The following is an 18,755-nucleotide window of genomic DNA, read 5'->3' as shown; positions in this document are numbered from 1 at the left end:
GCGGCGTTCCCGGTTTGCTCTCTCGGTCCAGGAACCCCGAGCAAGCAGGTCTCCTTCCCTGCGGTTTGCTGGCTGGCTCCGGGACCGAGAGAGCAAACCGCGGCGTTCCCGGTTTGCTCTCTCGGTCCCGGAACCCCGAGCAAGCAGGTCTCCTTCCCTGCGGTTTGCTGGCTGGCTCCGGGACCGAGAGAGCAAACCGCGGGGAAGCTGGTTTCCTTTCCCGGTTTGCTCTCTCGTCCCGGAACCCCCCTTGAAGCCGCCCAACAGCGCTGCAGTGTGGCCACATCTAACACCACTTGCAGCGCTGGTTGCTGTAAGTGTGGCCACTCTGCAGCGCTGGCCCTATACAGCTGTACTAATACAGCTGTAACAACCAGCGCTGCAAAATTTTAGATGTAGACATGGCCTGACTATCACAGTGGTTAAGCACTGGAATAAATTGCCTAGGGAGGTTGTGGAATAGCCATCATTGGGGATTTTTAAGAACAGATTAGACAAACACCTGTCAGGGATGGTCTAGATAATACTTAGTCCTGCCTTGAGTACAGGGGACTGGACTAGATGATCTCTCGAGGTCCCTTCCAGTTCTATGACTTTATGTTAGGACATAGCATAGTTAACTGCAGAGTCTTCACTGCAGAGTCAACCTGGTTCTTAAAGGGTTATAGTCCAAAACCCCACTACTGTCCACACACAAAAACCTTTTACCCACATTTGGAGTTGATTTTAATCCAACCTAATTTACCTGATTAGCGGTGTGGTTTAGAACCTAGACTCTATTTTCACTCCAGCTGGGTCATGCCTACTTTCCAGAGAGGACGCAGGCTAAATCACTCAAGTGCTGATAGTTTTCCAATGCCTTCCCACGATTCTCCCTGAAGGGCAAATAAATTCTTCCACAAATAACTGGGAAAGAATCCCAGATCTTCTCAGCACAAAGACCTATGGGAAGCCAGGAGCACTCTGTGCCTGAAAACCTGGTCTGGCTCTATGGAATTTGATAGGGCAAGGAGCCCCCTACAAGTGACTTCAAATGACAGAGTCATTGGGAGTCTGGCCTGAGTGGGTTGGAGTTGAGCACACTCATCCAGAGGCAAAATTCAAATGGGGCCAGGGTTTACATACTTTCAACAAATAGAAACAATGGAAGTTCTATACAGCATCAACAGAAGTAGCATGAATGATGCTAAAAACAAAGTTTATTCCAATTACAAAATACAAATCTTGAATTGGTAATGGACAAATCAACAGCTCATCAAATAACAGACAGCAAAGAGCAAACTTGTAAGAGGGTAAAATATGAGTATAATAAATCAGAATAATAAACCTAAACAGGAAATTCCAAAGATTGCCACCAACTATGAATGAACCATACATAGTACTGTAATTCATGCATAAAAATGCATCCTTCTCAGCAGCAGCAAATACAGTGCATGCAGCCGTCAGACCAAATTAACAGGAGAAAGCACAGTTCCTCAGTTTATCCTGATCCTCTTAACAAAATTGTCAATTACCAAAGCATAGAAAGTAGATCAAGTACCGCTGCAAGCCTCTTTTATCAGTTGCAGCTTTTGTCATCCACGATCTAACAAACATATGTTCCCAATATTTCCCTTGATGAATGTGTCTCCTTCAAAACCAAAACACAGATCATATGCCAACACCAAACCTTTGATTGGAGAACACATACCAATTAGCCTTTGGTTTCTTTTTCCTATCTGTAGGTTTCCCCCATTACATTTGTCAAGCCACTTTCAAAATCAATTTACTAAATCAAATTTCTGCCCCTTCCCCACCAAGTCCCCTCGGCACTGACCTCTTGGTTATCTGATTCCTAATCAACTACCTCAACTGACTAAGGGCCAGATTGAAAACACTAATTCACCACTAGGCTTCTGTATAAGCCTATGTGTGTTTTTTGCAGGTCTGCTTGTGGTAGAAAATAAATGTTAGTGTTAAGACTTTGGTTGAATGATTGTATTTTCATAACACTACTTAGAAATGAATTTGATATTTTAGTGTTGCATATTTAGTGTTTGAACTTTGGCTCATAGGAGCTTTTAAGAACAGGATGTGGCATTTAATTATACAGTGTGGTTGAAACTGAGAACATACATGGGAGATCTTGCCTGCGTGCCCAAGGAGTGGAAGATGCTACTTGTGTAAACTCCAGAAACTTGATTTAATAAACATATTTTCAGAAAGCAAACCTCATTCTCAAAGCTGTAACATTATAATGAGTGGGGTTTGGATGCCTCAGGCATTGTTAATGACCTGCCGAGCCTTTCACTTATAGGTCACCAGTTTGAATCCAGCACAGATGAGTATGACAACACCTATGTAAGGTGAGTTTGGTGGACAATGGTTCTAAGTTACATGTCACAAATTCATCATGCTGTTTCGCCCTAAAATTAAAGTTCTTCATGGTAGGAACTGCATACAGAGCCTAGACAATGGGACCTGGATCTCAGTTGGGTCCTCTAGCAAGAACAGAGGCCAAAATCTTACTTATGAAAAATTTGCAAAAGTTGGCAACAATGTAATTGTCACAAACCATTAGGCTGTGGGCAGAAGGAGTTCAAAAATCAGAAGACAGACCCAAAAACATGATTTAACTTTTTTGGACAATCTCACAAAATGTTGGGTCTGCCTCATGATTTTTGAACTTTTGGTGTTGGCAATAATGTCTTTTGCTCAAGCTGTAGAGGTTCCTGCTTTTAGATCTGGAGTACCTAGGTTAAACCTCTGGGGATGACCAAGATGACAGCCATCCTATTATACACCAGTATCACAAAGGCTTCAGTAAAGGATTAAATTAAGGTCACCAAACACATTTACTGTTTATCACAGAAATTTCAGTAGAGATGGACAGAATATGCAGATCCTGTAGTATCTGCTTCTCGGCTCTCTGAGTTAAGAGGTGAAAACATTATCTGAAAGTTGTATCTGTTCTTATCAGTTTAATATCCCCTCACCTGATCAGAGTTATTGTCCACAGTTACAGTGCAGTAGGATTAAAAATACCAGAAATCTTTTTCTTATACATTTTTGATCCTCAAAGGGTGAAAGTCAATGATTAATAAAAAATATGTGAATGGGCTGCACCTTGAGTCCTAGGGTAGCTGAACATTTCTGCTGAATGATCAGTAGTGAAATAATTAACAATCCCGACTAAGGTGACCAGATGTCCTGATTTTATAGGGACAGTCCCAATATTTGGGTCTTTTTCTTATATAGGCTCCTATTACTCCCCACCCCCGTCCCGATTTTTCACACTTGCTGTCTGGTCACCCTAATCCCAACATTCAAGCAAACTTAATTAGATTTCAGATTTAGCACTTTTTGAGCTGAGTTCTTGTTTCAACCTAATCAGCAGCCTCAGTAAGACAGCACTGCACTGCTTTACATTTGGGAAGTTATCTTTTAACCATTAATGGACAAAAACTTAAAAATACCGTTCCAAGGACACTCATTGCCCTAACTGTTCTTCTAATGAAGTCAATAATAAAACTTCCATTGAATTTAATGGAAGGAGGTTTAGGCCACTCCTGCAAATTTCTGAAAAACTCACCCATAAAGCTTAATTCTTCAGAAACTTCTAGGGCCATCAGAGAAGTGCTGGTCAGGAGAATTAGTTAGTACAGCCTGAATCTGACCCCTTATAATGAGTAGCTAAAAACTAGTGTCAGAACAATCACACCACACTTGTTAATTTATCAGTCGTATTTCATTCATTATATAGTTTAGCTATAATAACAACTCATATTTATATTGATAAAAGTAGTATCTGAATTGAGGGAAGAGGGAAAAAAGTGATTTCTCTGCCTCTAGTGGAGTTTAGACCTCACTCTGACAGCTATGCCTGGGGTAATTTTTATGCTTGGCTCACATGTATAGTTCTGGACAATACACCAGATTCCACCACATATCAGGCATTATCAAAACTTTTCCCCAGAGGAACCTGTCCCCGAGACCTCTTCTGCAAGCACTTTATTCTTTCTCCCCTCAAAATTACCCAAATACTGGATATAAATATGTATCAAACAATTTAGCCTACTTAGTAAGGAGAAAAGATGTCCTGAATGCAGAGGGAAACAGCTCCTGCGCAACAGAGAACACTCGCAGTGGAGTGTACCAGAATGTGAGAACTCAAGCTGGTGTCTTCAGTGGCTAATGGACTGGAACTCCAGTTTGCACATAAGCACTCTAGAGCAAGAGATTGAGTTAGCAAAATATGAGAGAGAGTGCCACATGACCTGTCTGCCTAGAACGTGCATGCAGGTTGCACCGGTCTTGCTTAATATCTCTCTCACACAGAAATCTTGATGTCTCGCTTTTTTTTTTTTACCATGTACAAGAATAACTGGAGGCTCTCTGGTAGCTTTACTCCACAGCATCAAGGTCAAAAGAACCTCACCATCACATCACTGCATCTGTTTGCAAGCCTCGAAGCCATTGTCCCAGCTTTATTACATCATCCTAAATGGTACTTTCCACTGCCACACATCAGGATGCAAAGAAAGCTTGTGCTACAACACACTGTTGCACATAAAAGACCAATCCCAGTATACTCTGAAAACTCATCCATACATCTATTCCCACTCAAATTGCTAGCTCTAGGGATGCAAATGCTATACAGTTATATATCAATCCATTTTCCTGCTACCCACTAAAACATAAGGTCTGAGGTTTGAAGAGTTTCCCTCTGTGACGTTCTGTACTTCGGGGGAACTCCCTATACTCCTATATTCATTCTTATAATATGAATGCAAAGTTTGTCATGTTGAGTGCCTTTGGAAGGCCCATGATGTACTGAGCATTGTTGTTATAGTAATGTTATAGGTTGTAATTTCATGTATAGAGTTATGAGGCAGAAAATGTGTCCTCATAGCTTAAAGCAAACCCAGGCAAAAACTCTCCAGAAGCAGAGGAGGTAGTTCACACCTCAACAGAGTATGTATGGGACAAACCCAGCCCAGCCTCATGGGAAAAAAGGACACTAGCCTAGACAACAACAAAGGATCTGTTGGACTCCCAAGTGAGTAATCCCCCTTCCTTTGGTCAGTTTAGGACTGCAATGAGGTAATGCTCACCTGACTCTAAAGGGAGGGAGGCAAAGCCAAGAGGGAAGAAAAGACATGATAAAAGGGAGAGACATTTGCCATGATCTTCCTCTCTCTTCCACCTCCATCTACAGACCTTACCACCAAGCGACTGAACCACTGATCAAAGGGGAGAGCTGGGCTGAAGGGCAGCCAGCCAGGATGTGGTGAGAAGCATCTAAGTTTGTAAGGGCACTGAAAGTGCTAAGATCAGCTTAGAATGTGTTTTGCTTTTATTTCATTTGACCAAAGCCGACTTGTTATGCTTTGACTTATAATCATTTAAAATCTATCTTTGCAGTTAATACATCTGTTTGTTTATCCTACCTGAAGCAGTGCTTTTGGTTTGAAGTGTGTTAGAGACTTCCCTTGGGATAACAAGCCTGACATGTATCAATTTCTTTGTTAAACTGACGAACGCATATAAGCTTGCAATGTACAGTGGTCATAACTGGACACTGCAAGACGGAGGTTCCTAGGGTTGTGTCTGAGACTGGAGATATTGGCTAGTATCACTCAGTTGCACAATCCAAGGAGCAGCGTACATGCCAGATGCTGTGCGTGAACAGCCCAGGAGTAAGGGTAAGGCTGGCTCCTAGTGTCAAGGATTGGAGTGACCTAGCAAATCACTGATCTGGATAAAACCACGGGGAACGTTGCACCCTCCCCATGGGAACCCAAGGGAATTACGTTCAGAAAGTCCCCTCCATCTCTCCCAGGGGATAAAATAGGTAAAAAGCCTTCTTATCTAGGGTGTCACTAATATACTTTAACCTCCTAAACTAAAAGTGGCTTCATGCAGCCAATTTAAATGAGTTCATAAATAGCCTGAAAACTTTACTAGATACCCATTAGCCAGAGGACTATACCTCCTGGACAACGGCTGATACAAGTGATGAGTGATGGCCCAAAATGGGAAAATTCAAGGCAACACACTGGAGATAAGCTGTCAGAGAAGTTCTGATTACCACAGTAATACTGACAAGTCTCTTATTAATTTTATTTTGCTGTTGCTTGGGAAACTTATAAGCAACAGCAGAGGCAATGCTATTGTCTATTTGTTGACAGGAATACATTGGTTCATATTTGCAATCATAAGGGAATACTTTTAAATCAAAGTTCAAATTATGCAGAGATAGATGGCTTACTGTTACTCACTGGGGACAATATACCATTCATTATATGCAAGTGGATTTTTCAGCGCTGTAGTTGACACAAAAAAGGTTCATACTTTACCATTCCTACACACAGCTTCACATCTCCCTTTACAATTGATTAGGATACACTGCAGCACTTTTTCATTTCAGAAGTATGAAACCTTTTAATTCGGTGCCACTAAAAGCAGGGCCGGCTCCAGACACCAGCAAAACAAGCAGTGCTTGGGGTGGCACATTTCTAGGGGCAGCATTCTGGCGCTGGCCATCATAAGTGCTGACTCCGGGGCATGCGGAAAAAGTGCCCCTGCTGCCCCAGCTCGCCACTGCTCCGCCTTCACCTGCTCCCCTGAGTGTGCCGCCACCACTCTGCTTCTCCCTCCTCCCTCTCAGGCTTGCTGCATGCGAAACAGCTGTTTCACGCAGCAAGTCTGGGAGGGAGGAGAAGCCGAATGGCGGGCGCTCAGGGGAGGCGGCGGTGGAGCAGCGGAGGTGAGCTGGAGCAGGGAGTGGTTCCTCTACTCCATTACTTCCTGCGCCCCCTCCCACCCTAACTCACCTCCGCTCTGCCTGCTCCCCTGAACATGCCGCTGCTCTGCTTCTCTGCCCTCCCTCGCCTGAGAAGGATGGGGGAGAAGCGGCGCAGCAGCACACCCAGGGGAGCAGGCGGAGCGGAGGTGAGCTAGGGTGGAAGGTCATGGGGGGGCCCCCTCAGGAAGCAATGGGGGGGGAAATGCGGCACGTCCAGGGGATTTGGAGAAGGGGTTCAGAAGGGGTGGAGTTGGGGTGGGGCCAGGGGAAGGGGGCACAAAAAAAAGGAGGGGTGGCCAAATTTTTTTTTGCTTGGGGCAGCGAAAATCCTGGAGCTGGCCCTGACTAAAAGGTCTGTTTTATGCCTTGTGTCATCCCCAAGACATATAATCATGTATCCAAAAAGAACCCTCCTATGGCCTTCTGAACATGTTCCAAACTATTGTATAGCACTGCAACCAATACATTGTAATGGCAATGCCAGCCAAAGGTATGTCAAAGTAATGACACTGTAAATGTGACCATACTCCTTTTCAGGATTAATGGGCAAAGCACAGAAGTGGGACTATTTGAGACGTGGGTTCTATCCGCAGCTCTGCCACAGATGATAGACCCATTATGTGACTCTAAAAAGGCATTTAGCTTTGCTAAATCTCTTACCCCATCTGTAAAATGGAGATACTACTTTCCTACCACCTATAGGCATGACATAAAATCTAATTCATTTATGTTTGTGAAGTGCTTTGAGAGCCTCAGATTGATGATCCGGCAGAAGTGCAAGGTGTTAATTAGCAACGATTATCAAATTCCCTAGAATGTTCACACAATCCCCAGTATGTGACATTACAGAAACACAACTTCTATCAAATTCTCAGGAGAAAATAAGACCCGTGTCTAAAACAAATACATATAAAAAGTTTTTCAATAAAATCGCATGAACAACAACAATTATTGGTTCTCATGTGGCCCAAAACATTCAAGTTAAACTACCAGAATTTACAAACAGAACATTGTATTCCATTTCTGAGGAGTTGGGTTGGGAGTGGGAACCTTCCTAAACATTTGGAGCCTAATTTTAAAATGTGTTTCTCTTATAAGAAGATCTGGAATCTGGGTGTCACATTAAGGTTCCATATTTATAACTGGGCTACCTTTAAAAATACAAGATGTGTACAACATATTGTTCATGTTCTCTCAGTTATATATCTAGTGCACTAGCTGAAATTTATATTTCATGGTAAAGTAATTATCTTACCTTCATTTTTCCTTGTAAATTAAGATAAAATTATGATTGTTTATTCTTTAAAACAGACATTCACTAAAAATATTTGTTTAAAATACAGCCAGAACTCCCTGGGACCAAATTCCATTCTGGTGTGACTCCACTTGCTTTAACAAAGTAGCACCAAGGATTAATCTGTCCCATTAGGCTCATTTTCCATTCCAAAATTCCTTAATGGCATAAAAGAGTGAGCTGGCTGGCCACAGTCATTAAATACAGGCATTCTGGATCCGGTCCTACTCCCACTGAACTCTATGAGTGTTAACTAGTGGGATGTCAGAACCAAACACAGACAACTGCAAAAGTAGTCTTTGATCTTGAGCTTTAGTTCTGATACAAAATTTCCCTGTGCCAACCCTCCTTAATTTAGTTTTGCAATAAAACTTTGCCATGGGATATAAATGTTTGCTGGAGATTTCTTTGTCAATAGCAACCTGCACAGTTTATGCAACTTCTGCTTTCTTCTTCACGCACTGGCAAACTGATTGCCAAACCGCACTCAGATATACTGGATGCTTCACAAGTACATGGAATTTAACACAGTGGTTAGTTATTATCAGAAGACAGGTCTGGGGTTAAAAAAAGAGGTGGAATGAGATTGATCAAAACAACCTAAAATTTCAATGGAGATGTAGGTGTAATCAGAACCTAAATCCAGAACTTAGTTTTGTGTGGACCACCATTCTGGACCAGTCCAAATCCCCGATTCCAACTCTCAAACTATAGGTATTCAATATCTCTCTAAATAGGTCCCTTCTCTAGTGGTTAATTTTTTCTCTTCTACAAGGGGACAGTCGTTTGGCTTAGGTGTTATTAAAACTGTAGTCATCTCCATCACCTCAAAACCACATTGTGTCCATACATTTATACTGCAGCACTGAGATAACATATAATATACTGTAAATATATTACCATTTGTGTCAGAGATGGCAGGACTTATAAAGAACTCAGAAGTCATTTGATAGTTTGTGTGTCAGAAATGGATAAGCAGGGCACAATCTTTTTTTTTTAATGAACATTTACTTGATGTGATGCACCAAATAACTTTTTCTTAAAAAAAAAATTATGACTGACAAGACTGGATTTTCCTAATAAGCATGGGACACTGGAAGATACTCAAAGTCTTTCAAATGACATCACATCTGAGCTTTTTTGTTTATGCCTTCACAACGTCTACAGTAACACTTTTATAAAACATTACAATTCTTTCCTCAGCAATACATTTAGGTGACCCAAATGTTACATCTATCTCAGAGGTATTGTAGGAACTGCTTCTAGTGAAGCTCAATGCAGTAGAAATATGTAAGTCAGTCTTCTCAATATTGATTCTAAATTCTGCCAACCAATTCTGTACAAAATAGTTCTGTGCAAACCTGTTATGAAAAAGGCCTTGTGCAGAGAAACAAAAGGCACTCCGATGTTTTTTTCCATCTATCACGTACCCACTCCACATCGACTTAAGACGGCCTCTTTTTGAGCCAATTGATTACTACCTTATGAAACTGGTCCAGACAACAGCTGGATTAATCTGGGTATATAAGGCAGAGACACACAAGAGGACAGATTGTTGGAGATCTTTGGTGAACACTTTCCTCCCTCAGCATCTACAATGATCATCTCCACTCAATACCTGGTTATCCGAGTCTGGTTGGACCACTTCACTAGCCAATATGGGACAAGCTGTACTGAAAGTGACTGACTCCAACAGAGCTCAGTGTATACTATGCAATGTGACCTCAGGAACAAACTAATATACACAAGGCCAAATTCAGCCCAGCTGAATTCCATTGGAAGAAATGGCATCACATCAGGTATGAATCTGGCCTATAAGATCTGATGCTATGAGGCACTAAGTGTCTTCAAAACACACTAAAGCTCTGCATTTCACAGGAACAAACCTCCAATAAGATAAATGCAAATTAAAAAATTCCAACAATAGCTAAGTTTATAAGACAGGGATGGTTATTTATCCAGTAGTCCATCCAGACCGTGATATGCAAAGACAGTGGAAGTCTTTGAAGATGAAGGTCTAATAACCTATTGCATTCATACTGTGGGTCCCACACTCCTTGCAGGACACCTGTTGGAAAGGATATATAATAGACACCACCACCTCACAAAAAAAGAACTAGCTGGTTTGTCTGTCTAGCAGATGAGCATAAGGGAAACCACAGAGTGGAATCATTCAAATCTTAAATAATGACCAGACAGGCATAACTTAAAGAATCTCTCATAGCCACCACTTCACCTAACAGAATTTTTAAAAGAATAGCACTAGATATGGGCCAAGAAATGGGACACGATGCAGTCTGAGAGCCAGTGATTTTTATTCTAGATTTGTAGAAATTCGACTCTGTAGTAGATCCACAAGATTAGTGACCAATTCTGGAACACAGAGTTTCTTAACCATCTTCTGAAGCACCTGATATTGGCCACTCTCAGCGATAAGATATTGGACTTGACACATCAGAGTGATCAGATATGGCAATTGCTGCATTCCTGTGATTCAAGGTAGAAGAAGCCAATATGGGAGAAATTGCTATTGGCTTGTGTGGGGGAGTGGGGGAGAGGATTACAGAAATAGAGTTTTCAAAAATTATTGTAGATTTAAGACAACAGTATTTATTTTCCATTTTAAAACATTCACTAAAGTGGACCAAATCATCACTTTGTACAAAATCTTGACCTCCAAGGCTATATGTGGAAGCCGAGCTTTCACCTAAAGATGCAAAACAGATTCTAATAATGTAAAATTTGATACTGCAAACAGGTTTTGCTGTATGCTTTCCAATTTATAAGGGTTTAATTATCATTTTAATTACTAAATGAAATGTTAACATTTAAGTAAACAAGGAAAGGGATTTCCTGGGGGGTTGAAGAAAAGAGACAATGAGGAGAGGGGGTTTCCTGGGTTTTGGGAAAGAAAGTGGCACTGGAGTTGTGGTTCCTGTGCATTGGTGGGAGCAACAAAGAGGGATGACAGAGGTGGAAAACCAGACAGAAATGAGAGCAAGGAGAGTGCAGAGACAGTGAAAAAAGGAGGGGAGTGAGAGATTGTAAAAGAAAAAACCATAGGGAAGAGTAGGCAAAAAGAACAGAGTGACTGAGGGAGAGAACACAAAGGGGAATGGGGATAGGAATGAAAAGAGGATTTATGGAAATGAGATTTAAAACTAACCTGCCACACAAGCAAAGCATTGAAAGAATCACTGAAATATAAGTTGAGTGTCCTACCCAAAGCTAGGGAGGCACAAAGGGAAGGAGCAAATCTATACTAACTTTTTTTTAAATGTCTTTGCCTGACAAAAATTACCTTCCTGCTTCTGGGTTTGAGAAAAGTCTTCCAGAACAAATCATGCTAAAAAGCAGAGTAACTGGTTAGCTGCTATAGAGAATCACTCTAGGGGGGCATTTTTTCTGTTTAGAATGCATTTGGTCAATCTTCCACTGAAAAGTAAAAGTTTTAAAATTAAAAGGCAAGAAAATCAAAAGGGAACTGTCAACCTGAAATCCAGATGATTTTTTTTAAATGACATAAAAGTTATTTCAGACTCTACAGTCAACCCAGAATGCCCCCAGCTGATTTTTGTGGCTTTACAATCACCATATCCTATTTTTTAAAAGTGTGTGTTTCAGGCAGCAACAGGAAGACAAAGGAAACTGACTGCCTTCACAGACGAAATAGTGAAACTGACAATTTTCATAGAAGACAGCCTGATATCATGATGAACTACCTTATAAAAACATAGTAAATATAAAAATGCACCAAATAGACAAACTGAAAAAAGAAAACATGAAATTTTCAATAATCTTTCAGCATTATATATATTAGCTGTTATTTTTGACAATATCAGGTAAACATTTTGCAGGCAGATATCTGGGAGGGGTGGTTCTCTTTTTTACATTGACGGCATCACTCTAAAAGCACCTAAATATCTGAAATAGGGGGAAGGAAGTTTTACCTGAGTGCCCCTGACTGATTCCTAGAATGTTGCAATTTGAAGTGTCTCAAAGGAAACTAGAACCAGGAAACTCCTGTTCTAAAACAGATTTTTTTGGTTTGGGATTTTGTTAAAAAAAGTTTGGTTTGAACATCTCTGTGTGCTGGCTACTCCATATCACAGTCTAGGAGCATCCAGTTCCTATTTCCTTTTCAAGTCACAATAAGAGAGGTTTGACAAGGGAAAAGGAGAAAGCCAGAGAAAAGGGATAGGAAAGGGACAGAAAACAGAAACTCAAAAACAGGAAGGCAAGATATACAGCAGAAAGGAAAAAATGTGGAATGAGGGAAAGACATGAGCAGCAAAAGTAGCACAGTAGTATAGCTACTTGTTTCACAGAAAGCTTGTTGAAGAGTACACAAAGACTACAAACAAATGTGTGATTTTATCAGAGGAGGCAGGAGACGTGATTCTGTGGGTGTAAGTAATGGAACTCTGTAGTCTAAAATTCTTTTTATGTTCTTTAATAGGACGAAGTTTAGTTTTACCATAAAATGGCTTTTGCGAGAGCAGTAGTGGATCCTTTCAAAGTCTGTGTGCCTGTGCATGTTTTAAAATCAATTTGTGTGTATCTAATGGGGAAAAACAGGCGTATTCAGCACTCAGAGGTGACAATGCACATTTGTGTATGCACATGACAGGAGGGAGGGAGTTAACAGAATGTAACTTGTTATTGGCAAATTATTCTGGTTAAGAATTCCTTATAAAAAGGGTGACAGACATTAAACAAAATATGTATGCACTGATCTTCGAAAGTGCACAGAGTTGCCTTTTATTTTTTATTTCATTTCCAAGGAGAATTCTGTGTTCTGTGCTACCTGCTCACCCTTTTTTTTCTAAAATGTGGTTGCAACCCTCTGCCTTTACACATTATATACTGCATTTACTTAATTCAGCAGATGACACCAAAATCTTAACACACATACATGCACACACGGATCTTCCCAGTTAAGTGGACTTGGAAAAATATTTCCTTACCTGGATCATGGAAAGGCACCAAAGCAAAGTTGTAAAGTGGTTTCTTAGGTCTTTTCAGAGAGGTTTCCAAAATTTTAGATGCCCCGTCAATAACTTGAACTAAGTCATCATACATAGAGCCAGTCACATCAAACACAAATGCCAAGGTGGATGCTCCCTCTGGGATTTCTTCAGCTCTGGCCTCTTTCTCTGCACTGGCATCTTGTGCGTAGCAAGAAAAAAAGAGAGCCAGCAAGAATACTATGCAGAATCCCACTCTCCAGGTGGGGATATTTCCACGATAAATCATTTTTCTCCCCAGTGCCTAAGCAGCGTGCTTAGTACTCACTAAGTGTCAGAGGGCTTCCACTGCAGTGGAGAAATCATTTGAACTTTTTAAAAAACAAACAAAACAAAACCTTTTCTGCACAACTTAGATCTGAGTTGCTCTTCCCCCCACACCCACACACTCCACCAGACCTTTGAGAGAGGGAGGGAGAGGGATGCAGCAGCTTTTGTTTGTGTGTAGTTTCTGGTTTCTCTCCCTTCCCTTTCTACTCGTCTGCAGGACTTTTGTAGTGTCTCATGGGGTGAGGGGAGAGAGTCCCATCTATGCCCTACTGTGTTTGTTGTTGCTGCTGTTGGAATCTTTGGCAAGAGGCAGAGAGAGGCTCCCAGTGTGCTGCTGCTGCTGCTGCTGTTGGGAGTCTTTGGCCAGAGCCTGAGGTTCCCAACTGCTGCTGTGAGACACAAGGAGCGGATGCCTAGCCCAGCCTCGGCTTCCCATTGGTCACCCATTCTCCCCCTGCATTTGCCTTAGAGGCCCTTTTTTAGGGAGACTTTTAAAAATGTTTATAGGGTCACTTGAGTGCCACAGAATCACTTGGAGCAAAACCTTCAGTGATAACAATAAAAGCAGGACTGAGCCATAAGCAGGAAATTCACCCCAGATGTGTGGTTTCCCCACCACTCTGTGACAGTCAAGGGAGCTGAATGTTTCCATTAGTGATTAGGAACAATGTACTCACCAGGATTGGGTCTGCACATTCCTGAGCTAGGAGGACATGGATAATCCTAGTACTCCCTCTCAACCTTAGGGGCAGGGAGATCCTGATATGAAACCCTCCTTTCACAAAGGGGAAAATAAGCTGACTGCCACTCACGACCTGCCAGGAGACTACGGGGGGAGGTGGGAGGAGGAAAGATTTCCACTGGGCAGTGCAACCCAAGGAATTTCCCCAGACTTCTACTCAAGTCTGTCTGTCCCCCACCACCACCACACTCCAGCACTTCTCCATTCATTTACATTTGCAGTGATCTGGAGCAAAAAGAAATCACAGTGACCTATATCCTCTCAATGTCTTTGTGGTCTAGCTAACTAGCTCAACCCATACACTACTCAAGCTTTCACTCCTACAAGTGGAGAGAGCGAGGCAGGGATTTCTCTACACCCCTCCTAGGTGTAAACCCCCCCTGATTTTCCCCAACCCTCCCTCCCAAGTTTTATGAACTAATTACACGCAGTGTGGCCAATTTAGTGATTGTTTGGACATCTGAACTGAAATTGAAACATTAATACAACTTTGAAGCATATACAGTGTATGATAAAATATGGGTATCTGAAAAAGTATAATAGATTTGAAAAGTTTGAACATAGACTAGCTTCTTTATAGACCTGTTGTTTTTATGACAATGTCAGCGAATTCATTTCGGTGATGTTGGCCAACCTAATAATTTCAAATTATGATTTGTAAGCGAAGTCTAAATGGCTCTCCCTGACAGCTAGTGATGAGCTGGGGGCTGGGGGAAAAGACTTCAGGACCAGATTGTATTTACATTCACACCTAATCTATCTAGGTATCCAGCAAACAGAGCTGCATTGCCCAGGTGATAGATTTTTGATAGGGTTGGGTTACAAATCACTTGAATGCCGGGGGGGGGGTAGGGGGGGACGAAATGATGTTATTCTTACTGTAAGAGTAAAGGGCAGTAGAACTGTACTTAGCCTGTGCTGATTGAGGACATCGAGAGAGGGTGGGGACAGGTATTTTACTTGATGGTCTCCCTGAGTCACAAGTACTATTTGACTCCCCCCCCCCCACTGTTTAAAGACAAAGCTGATTAGGCTCCATAGATAGTCTTTTGTTTTGATAAGTGACCACTACAGTTGAAATCACTGATAATCAGGTCTAAGTGCTTAGACCTGCTGTGGGACAGTGTTTCTGTGGAAGAGACAGCCCCGTCTGCACTAGCAGTGAGGTTCCCCAACTGAGAGCTCAGCTGAAATCACTGAGAACTAGGTGGAACCTCAAGAGACCAACTAGCAGAGATCACAGTGGCAGGTGGCAGCAGAAGGTGATGGCACAAGGCCATTGGCAACAGAGTGATGGAGTGAACAGTGGTACAACAAACAACAGTGGCCAGAGCGAACAGTGAGCAGCTGGACGAATGAGCAAGGTGCCCTCTTGCCCCCACTGACCAAGGACAACACTGGTGAGTATTAATGAGGCTGTTGAGAATACTGGAGACACAACAAAGTTCATGTGAACAAACATGGCTGTGGAATCATACTTTCTATTTAAGCAAGAAAGACCACACACTACAAACTGGAGGACAATGTTAAGTACACTGTCACTTGTTCGGAACCAAGTGTTCAACTTCAGGATGAACAAGACCAGCAAATGCTATCTTTTTGCAAGAAACTCAACTGACTGACTAGAAGCATGTGGTGCAACAGTGAAAGACTCAGCAGTCAAAAAAGTGCAGAACTCTCTCATAACATTCAAAAAAATTGTGTATGTTATCTTGATGACAGTGATAGGCCAGTAGATGCATTTCTAGATGTTCAAGTTATAGAAGATACATCGGCTGTATCTATGACAACTCACATCTTAGAAGAGTTAAATGCTTGTCAAATGGACCCCGGACAGGTGACTACTTATGCATTTGATGGAGCTGCAAACTTCTCTGGAAGATATGGGGGAGTACAAGCTTTGCTCAGAGAAAAAAGTGTAACCCTAATCTCTCCTATACACACTGCAGAGGCCATCAACTCCAACTAGCACTAGTATGAGTTGCAGACTCTTCAAAAGGCATTTAAAAAGCTATAAATTTAATGTCTTCATTATATTATTTTGTCAGCAAGAGTCCAGAAAGACTGAATATTTTGGAAAATACAAAAGATAAACTGGGGCTGAAGTTCAAATTAGTCCAACCTGGGAAAACCCTCTGGTTTTCTCATGAGTGATCCTTGGCTGTTGTCTTAAAATTACTCCAGCCGTTACTACTGGCTTTGGAAAGTATCTACCAAGATGGGATGGATCTAAATAGTGAAGCTGGTGGATTACTTTTACTACTATGTTCAGAGAAGACGATTGCCATTCTCTCTCTTGTAAGTCTACTTGGGTCATTAAACAATGCCATCCAAGCATCTACTACAACAATAGTAGATCTTTGTCCAGCAATAGAGAGCTATACATTGAAAAAGTACTGGAAGAAGCAAAGACTTCAGTCCAGAAGTTGACTAATGAAGGTATTTGTATTGAATCCTTAAGTGAAGAGGACAAGAAGTGTTTGTTAAGACAACTGAAAAAGTACACAGACCTGATTCTTAAAAATCTACAACACGGACTTCTAGATTCTACTCAGCTTCTATGTAGCTTTTATAGATCCCTGTCCTATAAAACACTGACAGCTGAGTGGAGTGAGGCACTACCAGCAATGGGGCTACCATGTGCTCAGGATAGAATAGAGAATTTGAACACAGAGTGGAATATCATACAACAAATGAATGAAGATTTGACTTCAACTTCTTTATCATCATCACTAGTGGCTCGTTCTTTGTGCTATGTTTCCTGGGATGAAAGAAGTAGGAATTCATCTCTTGCTACTCCCAGTCACAACAGCTACAGTTGAGCATTCCTTTTCCTCATTGAATAGAATTGTGTGTTCTGAAAGAAGTTGCCTTCTGCCTGATCGTGTGAATGAACTAATGAGCATATCAGTTGAAGAATGGAAGTACCAGACACAGGAGAAGCCACCAAAGATGAACGCAATGCATTTAATAAGTTCATTAACAGAGTTGTGCAAAATTATGACAAGAAACCAGAAGGATGTAGATGTAATGCTTCATACAAGGCTTGAGTAGCCAACTTTAATTTGTGGGATGGTTTTAAAACATGAGTTAAATCTAATAAAATGGTCATGAAACATTTTTCAGTTTTTACTATGGTGCCATACAGCTCACCTTCACCCTCACGGTCTCACCCCTCATCGGCCCTGACCCGAAACACCCCCCTAATTTCAATTCCTGGGGAAAACACTTGGAGTGAGGTGCTATTTCTTTAATACTTGGAGACACTCAGATATTAAAAGGCTGGAAGGCCATAAAAACATCTGGATAGATAAGCTGCTAACAGACAGAACAGAGCAGCCTATATCACCCTACCACCACCAAAGTGGAAGGAGGGTGACAATCAACACTAAAGTGGCAGCAGGTATTCTCTATCACTCTCCTCAGTCTGTCCCTCCTCCCTCCAACGGATGAAACACTGGTGGGAAGAGTGGCACATGCCCTGGCCCCAATTTTTTGCCCCCTTCTTCCCCTCTATTTCTTATTGAATACCAGTGTTCATTATCTAGCTGGCTAGTTGCTACTCCCGGTCTGTTCCACTGGCACTGTAGCCTCCAAATGCTTCTGGGGACCTGGCAACTCAACACCCCCAGTAACTGGACTTCACGTTTTCCTCCCCAAGGAACCTTCAAACATGCCAAGATTCTAATCTCTTAAAGCAGATGCCTGGAGTCCTACCTCACAGAAGCAATCCAAGGAGCCCTAGAAGTGGCAGTTCAGCACCATGAGCAAACTGAGTGTGAAAGGAGGCAGCACTTAGGAGAAAATTCCTTAGAAATGGGAGGAGAGTGTGTGTGTGTGCGCACGCACATGCACACACTCTCCTTGGGGACATAGTTAGTAATGCAGAATGGGGAATAACAACAGTATGGACTGTGGTGTCCTGGGAGAAAGGCAGCAGTAAAAGTGGGTGATAGGGTTGCCTAGCTTTCAACCGGAAAGTCCAGTTACCCACAGTAACCAGCCTCTGCCACCGCATGGCAGGAAGAGCAGCAGCTGCGGCTGGAGCCTAGGGGAGCTGCTCTCTGCTCAGCTGCTCACAGAGAGAAGTGGCTGGCTGGTTCCTGATTGGCTCCAGCCTCTCCAGCACAAAGGTAGGTACATGGAGGAGAAGAAATCCTGTCTACTCCCTCTGCCCCGCCGTGCCCCGGTCTCCCTGCTGTCACAAAGTGTGGGGGAGTCAGGTCCTGCACCCCCACTTCCTGCAATTCACCATGACTCTCAGCCAGCCAGTAAAATGGAAGGTTTATTGGACAACAGGAACACAGTCCAAACAGAGCTTGTTGGTACAACCAGGACCCCTCAGTCAAGTCCTTCTGGGGGGCAGAGAGCTTAGACCTCAGTCCTGGGGTTCCCTCCATTTCCCCAGCCAGCTCCAAAAACGGAAACCCCTCCAGCAGTCTCACCCAGCCTCCCCCCGGCTCCTCCTCCAGCCTTTGTCCAGTTTCCCAAGCAAAAGGTGTCACCTGGCCACAACCTTCCCTCCTGGGTTCAGGTTACATGCTCAGGTATCGTCCCTCAAGAGAAGTCACACCCTACACAGCCTCACCAATGTAGACTGTCCCAACAAAACTCCCCCGCAACACTCTCCAGTCA

General features: G+C 42.4%; 1 protein-coding gene across 1 annotated transcript in view; it reads right to left on the bottom strand.

Moving 5' to 3' along the window:
* HMCN1 (hemicentin 1) overlaps positions 1 to 13,533 on the bottom strand; it is a 323,599-nt gene extending 310,066 nt beyond the window's left edge. Inside the window, exon 1 of the mRNA XM_030573193.1 lies at positions 13,049 to 13,533. Coding sequence (XP_030429053.1) covers positions 13,049 to 13,337 — 289 coding nt within the window. The 5' untranslated portion in view covers positions 13,338 to 13,533. The remainder of the gene's footprint in view (positions 1 to 13,048) is intronic.
* Between the last annotated feature and the right edge of the window lie 5,222 nt (positions 13,534 to 18,755).

The sequence above is a fragment of the Gopherus evgoodei genome, chromosome 8 (genome assembly GCF_007399415.2).
Source record: "Gopherus evgoodei ecotype Sinaloan lineage chromosome 8, rGopEvg1_v1.p, whole genome shotgun sequence".
Taxonomy (NCBI): Eukaryota; Metazoa; Chordata; order Testudines; family Testudinidae; genus Gopherus; species Gopherus evgoodei.
This window is presented reverse-complemented; position numbering and strand designations above follow the sequence as displayed.